This window comes from Arachis ipaensis, chromosome B10, assembly GCF_000816755.2.
Source record: "Arachis ipaensis cultivar K30076 chromosome B10, Araip1.1, whole genome shotgun sequence".
Classification (NCBI taxonomy): Eukaryota; Viridiplantae; Streptophyta; class Magnoliopsida; order Fabales; family Fabaceae; genus Arachis; species Arachis ipaensis.
In genome coordinates this window covers 42,150,424-42,158,156 of record NC_029794.2, presented here as the reverse complement: position 1 = coordinate 42,158,156, position 7,733 = coordinate 42,150,424, and the positions used below count along the sequence as shown (strand labels likewise).

Below are 7,733 nucleotides of genomic sequence, written 5' to 3'. Positions count from 1 at the left end.
AGTTTAGTTCTCTCTATTGCTTTAATTCTGAAAAAGAAAAAAAATTACAAATGTCTCATGTATTACTCACTGAGCTTAATTTCAAATCAAAAATACAGGAGTAATATATTGCATGAGAAATTGGGTCTATATTGAGTAATAGTCTTATTTACTTAAATGTGGTGGTATTTTCTGTGATTCTGAACGCATGCTTGAACAGTGCATAATTTTGATAGTGAAGCTTATGAATGTTAAAATTGTTGGCTCTTGAAAGAATGATGAAAAAGAAAAATATTATTGATAATCTGAAAAATCATAAAATTGATTCTTGAAGCAAGAAAAAGCAGTGAAAAACACAAAGCTTGTTGAAAAAAAAAAGGATCCAAGACTTTGAGAATTAATGGATAGGAGGACCCTAAGGAATAAAATCCTGGCCTAAGCGGCTAAATCAAGCTGTCCCTAACCATGTGCTTGTGGCGTGAAGGTGTCAAGTGAAAAGCTTGAGACTGAACGGTTAAAGTCGTGATCCAAAGCAAAAAGAGTGTGCTTAAGAACTCTGGGCACCTCTAACTGGGGACTCTAGCAAAGCTGAGTCACAATCTGAAAAGGTTCACCCAGTTATGTGTCTGAGGCATTTATGTATCTGGTGGTAATACTGAAAAACAAAATGCTTAGGGTCACAGCCAAGACTCATAAAGTAAGTGTGTTCAAGAATCAACATACTGAACTAGGAGAGTCAATAACACTATCTGAATTCTGAGTTCCTATGGATGCCAATCATTCTGAACTTCAAAGGATAAAGTGAGATGCCAAAACTATTCAGGATTGCAGTTGTAAACCCCACTATAAGCTTAACTGCCTTCTCCATATTTTATTCCCAACTTATTTATTTTACTATTTTATTTTCTGCACGATTGCATCTCAACACTATTTTCTGTCTGTCTAACTAATCCTATCAAATGCTATTGTTGCTTAATCCATCAATCCTCGTGGGATCGACCCTTACTCACGTAAGGTATTACTTGGTACGACCCGGTGCACTTGCCGGTTAGTAAGTGTGGTTGTAAAATACCGCACCATCAGGCACGCGTACGCGTCGCTCCTCGCTGCCATCTCCTTTGATTCTTGTGCTGTAGAAACTCCATCAAATCCAGCCGAATGCTACCTAAAATAAACAGTATTGCAAAAAACTCAAAATAGCATCCATAGTGGCTAAAATATAATTAATTCTTTATTAAATTCAACAATTTAGATGCAAATTCACTAGGAAAAGATAGGAAAGATGCTCACGCATCAGACTGCGTCGGCGGCGCCTTCTAGGTTCATCCTGGCCTCAAAGGCCGTTAAGTGCTCCTGGGGATCTTTGGTTCCGTCGTACTTCATGTCCGTGGGTTTATCAAAGCCTTTAGGGAGTTTTGCTTTCAAGATTCCCTCAGTGAAGGGAGTGGCTCCCATTATCACGTGGTCGTTTCTCGTGCGTTTGGTCTCTCGGTGCCGTCGATTGTCGTCTGTGTGAGCCGGGTCGCGGGAGACACTGCGGTTGTACCTCTTACTATGTCGCCGTTCTGGCGACCTGCCGTGTCTTGGGTCTCGCGAGATGCTTCGATTGTACCTCTTGGTATGTCGTCGTTCTTGCGACCTGCCGTGGTGAGATCTTGATCTGGAAGTTGCGTGACTTCTGTTTTCGGCGTTGTGTTTTTCCTTGGTAGCAACTCTGCCTTCGAGTTTCTGTACTCGGAGGCAGCGGTCTTGGATTATTTGGGCTGCTTTTTCTCCTGGGTTTTCGGGATGTCTTGCTTCGACGATAACGGGGCCGTTCTCTTTGTTATGCACTAGAGTAGTTTGGCGGATGGCGCTTGCTATCCTTCCGTGGGTTGTGGCTTCTTGGTGTTCGGGAGTAGGGTTCCTTGTTCGGGAGTTATCTTGGTGGCTAACGGAATGCTCTTCGAGTTCGTCCGCAATTCTGACTCAATCCGTGTAAGTTTTCCACAGACGGCACCAATGTACAGGATGCCTCCGGTACGGGTTGAGAGATGGATCGGGAACTTGCAGGTCGAGGCGGATGCTGGATTATTTGACTGGAGCAATAGGGGGTGGTACCTGCAAAGACACTCCGACGCTCAAGTCAGAATGGATCTAAGAGGTATAAGGTGTGAGGAATGGATGAATACCTGAAGGGACCTGGGTCCTCTATTTATAGGTGATGGTAGTTGTCTTATCTTATCTTGTTTGGCGAAGATAAGGGAGACGTTTGAATTCGAAAGTTGATTAGGAGCTTCAATGGGCCGGTTTCGGGCCTTCTAGAAGGATGATGTGGATCGGACCCGGGTAACCGTGTTCAGAGGTTATTCCGGATGCGGGATTTGCGGGTCCGATCCGTAACAACTCCCAAATCCACTCCAATTTTATGAAGTGGGCGCCCATCACAAGATTTGGAGCCCGGCTCCAAGTGAAATTGGTTCTCCCAAGATTCCAAAAATTATCTCAGCGCCACTTTACCAAGCTAGACTCTAATGCATAACCAACTCTCAGTTCAATTTAATTCAAAATTTAAAATTTAAATAATTAATTAATAACAACTTCTCCAAAAAAATAAAAATTTGGTTGTTAGGATTAGATTATATTAGATTTAAATTTGAATAAGTTATGTTTTTTTTTTAAGATAACATTAGATTAGTTTTTGAATTTAAATTAATTAGGATGTTAGATATAAATAAGTGACCAAGTTTCACAAAGGAGAGAACATCCATGAATTATACACTATCTCTCTCTAATTTAGTAGTTTTTTTTCTACAATGAGTAACTAATTTTTCATTGTGAAAAGTTATGAGCTCTGTTTTATTTTTATAGATCAATAATACAAGCGTTTTCTTTATTTTGATTCATGTTTCTTTCCACTTTTAAGATTGAATTTCGTTTTTCATCAATAACGATTAGAAGTATTGAGAGATATTCTAATTTTGTCTTAAATTCTGATATTACTTCGAGACATTTAATATCAGAATTAACTTAAAACTCATGTCATAATCTTCACTGATTTTAGAACTAGTTCTTGAATATGTGACATTTAATTCATTTAAGAATAGTCTTTGAATATTGTGTGACTTAAAATCAAAACTGGTTTTAACCTCGTCTCTTGATTAATTGACCAAGTCATTAGCGATTAATTAAATCTAGAGAAATTAAATTGTCAAAAAATTAAAATTTAATTATAAATAGTTTACTAAAAAAAATTTTTGCATGAATCAAAGTTTGAAAAAAATTATTATTATACCTAAAAGAAGCCTTTAACATTCCCTATCTTGATTTCTTTTCAATTCTTTAATCCCTCTCCTAATTATACCCTACAATCTTAACTGTTAATCTTCTATCCTATTCATTCTTGCTTCAAAAGTCACAGACCAATTCCTCTTATCAATGTGTGATTAATCTAATTAGAGATAATTAGACGTTGCTTGCTTCAATACATTAATTCTTATGAGAACGATTATTTGATACAATTTTATGCACTTGCCAATAATACGAGCATATCAATTTTGGCTCATCAGAAACCACACGTGATAGGTATTATAAATCCGCTTCCTATGTTAGTTGTTATCAATCGAGACTTTATTTTGTTCATTTGTCTATGTTTCATCACACCTTTTATTCCATGACAAAAAAGATACAGACAAAAGAAAGCGAGAGGAGGAGGCAGGGAAGGGTATGGAGTAAATTACTCTCACCATCTCTGGGATTTGTCTTTAAATACAAAGATACACAAAAATAGGATGGAGTTTCTTGGATGAGGGTATAATATTAACTCTACAATCGAAATCTATATGATGAGACAAAAATAAACTCGGTAATCTTGTATTACAAGCCAATAATACAAGAAATCAAGCTAAGCAATGTGCTTAGTTTGCTCTCCCTGCTAAGATTCGATATTATACAGCTATTTAACTATCAAGAATCGGGTTACTCTACTAGCTAACTGTAAGACAGTGGAATAATTTCTAACATTCCAAGAAAATCGAAAATCCAGTAACTCACCAAAACCAGATGTTGCGGCTATCAACAGCCTTCACTGAAGTAGATACCAAGGGCATCCGCCCATATACAGCAGTAAATCTATTGACACATTCTGTTCTTCTTACACTGTGCCCTCCCAAGCTGCTTATCCCGGTGGATCCAATCTCGAATATTTTACCTGTAACAACAGAATCATTTTATGTATATAGTTGTACTAACATTGTGATTCAAGCCTCTGAAACCAGATATCTATGACTGTATACATAACATGAGCACTAGGAATTGCTTGACAACAATACGATAATAATTTTGACCTTCCCTGTCCTGGAGTAATGATTTAAAAAGCATATATAGTGAAACACAATGCAAATTATCAAATTGTTCAAATGATTACTGAAAACAAGTATAAACAGTTGACATATGTTATGAACAGCAGACCTAGGCAGCAAAACCCCTGGGCGTGTGAATGAAATGACTAAAGTTATCTCTAGCAATTGATAAGGAACAAGCATACATTAGCATTTCTGTATTTATTTCGAAAAAGATTACATTCAATAGATCATTAATTAGCCACAACCACAATCCAACAAGTGTCACATTTCAATTCAAGGCAAGCATATAGGAATTTATTTAGATAAAAAGCTAAATAAAGAGGGAGGTGGGACCATGCCATTCTAAACAAAAGCACTCAATTAAAGTTATGCAATCTGTTTCTGAAGCGCCAATTACCTTGGACCCATATTGGGGGTGCATCAGTGGCATTTGCAACGAGGAAAGACATTGCAATATCTTCACAGTTCCTGGTATATCAAGTGAACAATTCAGCAGGTAATAAACAAGCTGCAATTACATAGTTGGGAAGGTAAAATTTTGATATATAGAAAAGCAGTGAGTGATCAGAGATAGTCAAGAGGAAAACCTATTATGAGTCACATATTCTCTAATTGATGCTGGCATCTCATTCGTGTAGACACTGAAATACTTTTTGTGGAAGAAGGCTGCCTTTGAAAGTACCATGCTATATGTACCTGTCCACCACACAGACCACCACCCCGCATATCTAAATTTAATGCCACCACTTTCCTGCAAGAATATCAATAACTTGAAATATTAGAATTGAAGATGGAGGTATGCCAGGACTAAGCCTTGCAAGTTCGCATAATAGTTAAACTACTCTCCACATTGGCATTCTCTTTAAGGTTGGATCAACAGATCAAGATATTTAATTCCTCAATCTATATCAAATCACTCAGAACAAGAAACAATGGATTAAAAAATTCAAATCAGGAAACCTGGCTTTTTTTCCAAGGTAATTTTATCATATAATTTTTCAGATACTGGAAATTCAAATCTTAGGCACAAAATACGAAGATGAAAAGATATACCAGGGATGGTGAAAAACCAGTTGATAAAAATAAAAAAACTAAAAGCATACCGATGAATCCAACCAATGTGCCCGAGGTACAAACCCAACCATTGTATCTGGAGCACTTTGCCAAACATCAAATGCAAATTCCACTGAAGAGCAAGGAAATATGACATCATCATCAATAGAAAAGACAGCATCTGTCTCCAAATCCTTAATTACTTTAAATCTATTATTCAGACTATCTTCCTTGTTGATATCAATCTTCAATTTCACTTGTTGCCTATCTATAGACTTGGACTGTATTGCATGATGAAGAAATTTTAAAAGATCATCTGAAGGAGGATCCGGTTCACTCCAAACTATATGTACCGATTCAAGTCGAGGGCAGGATGAATAATGTGCGATGGACTGCTTTAGGAGATCATATCTCTTCCATGTGTTCATTACAATAGAATATCCTTTTCTGTGGAACATAAAATGAAATGAGTTCTCTGATTTTATAAGTGAAATACACTCAACATTCCTAGAGAGATTAAATCTAAAACGAAAAAGGTTTCCTTTAGCCACTCTTTTTTCCTGACAAAAAGAAATAAGAAGAGGAGGAGGAAGACCTGATTTCTTAATTCTTATAGTCTTTATCCAGTTATTTACCAGGGTACTACACCAGAAATTAAGCAGATTCGACAATTTAATGAAAATGCTAAAATTAACAATTTGGAAGGTGCAATCAACATTCTCAGTTCAAAGATTGATGTTCAGTCCCGTTGCACTAAACTTGAAGGCATGAATAAGGCTTATAATATAGAATACAGACCACCTAAACCCCAAACAAGGTTTGTTTATTTCTCTATCCTTCAGCCAGAAGGGTGTGAACTGTTATTACTTATTACTTAGAAAGCCCATCAAGGAGTGATGAATTAAAATTCACAGGCCAAAACAGTTAAGAATTCTGAACGTACCTAGTCTTGAACCCCAATGACACTGAATACAATCTAATGAAAAATGCTAACATCGGAAACTCTTATTCATAAATATCAATGACCAAAATCCCCAAACACCAATAACAAGCCGTCTAAACACTAAAGAACCTTTCTCCTTATCCCCTACTTTCTCTACATGGAAATGAAAAGGCACAAAGAAAAAATAAATAAATAAACAAATAAACTAAATATTTTCAGCCAATTATAACTTCACTAAATTCCAAGTTCCAAGGCCAGGTATCAGCTACTAATTCTATTCCACTTAATCTCCCTCCATGCCAAAACAAGGAAGATTCGAATTAGATTCCAATCTCATCTAGATACTACTATTATTTAATCTTTTTCTTTACCAATTTTTTACCTCCAACTTAACTATCACACTCGTCATTATTATTTTCCTTCTCTGGAAAGAATAAGGAAACAATGGCAGAAAAACTCCTACCAAACATGACAATGACGATTTGAGAGAGAGAGAGGGAGAGAGAGAGTAACTAACCCCAAAGCATGGGAGCGAGGAAGCGAAGGAGGGAGATCAGAGAACACGACGAAGGTGGAAATGGTGGTGGCGAGTACGATGAGCACCAAAGCAATGCAACAGCAGAGGAGGAGGTTGATCCTGGCAGATTTGACGGCGGAAGCAGCCAGCAACCGGAACCTCTGCTCCGGACGCCGCTTCAAGAACCAGCTCCCTCTCATCATTCAATGGAATCGCCGATCCCTACGAATCGACTCGGATCGGTCCGTTTCAGCAACGGCAACTCGGCGACGCGCCACCTTCCATGGTCGATTAGGTTTGCAGGAGAGGGACGAAGCTCCAAGCACGCTCGGCACGTGCCTTAAGGTGGAGCCGTTACAGGGAGATGTTACGGTGCGGCGTGGATGCAGGGTAAAATAGGAAAAGTGGAAAAGAATAATGAAGAAAAATAAATGACGGAATGGATGAAGCGAGTTCGGTGTTAGTGTGTTTAATGTGACCTTGTTCTGTTCTGTTCTGTCCTGTCTATGATTCTTCGCGTTTTTGGATATTTGAGACACACACACACTCTCTCTCTCTCTCTCTGATCAGACGAAAGAGAAAGAAGAGAGTAAGAGACATGGATTCCGTTCTGTTACTTGGGCATGACGCGCCACGTGGTGGCTTCATCCATCGTTCAATTGGGTCGTAAATTGCAGCTGAAAAACGCGGCTCCCAAGACTTTCACCTATGGTTTTTACGTAAAAAGTTTTCATTTCTTGAAAGTTTATTTCGCATTATAAATTTGACAAAAATAAATAATAAATATTATTTTTTAATAACATTATATGATTAACTATTTCAATAATAAATTATAATTAAATTTTTCTAAATCGTTTATTAGCATAATAAAAATCAGTTAAAAAAAAAGAAGAAGCAT

At 37.4% G+C, this 7,733-nt stretch overlaps 1 protein-coding gene across 1 annotated transcript; it reads right to left on the bottom strand.

The window, feature by feature from the left end:
- LOC107623594 (glycosyltransferase family 64 protein C4) lies at positions 3,669–7,428 on the bottom strand. Its single transcript, XM_016325921.2, has 5 exons — positions 6,836–7,428; positions 5,426–5,822; positions 4,910–5,073; positions 4,720–4,790; positions 3,669–4,168 (listed from the first exon to the last, which is right to left on the bottom strand). Exons 1-5 carry the CDS (start codon positions 7,036–7,038, stop codon positions 4,008–4,010), a joined length of 996 nt encoding a protein of 331 aa, XP_016181407.1. The 5' UTR covers positions 7,039–7,428; the 3' UTR covers positions 3,669–4,007.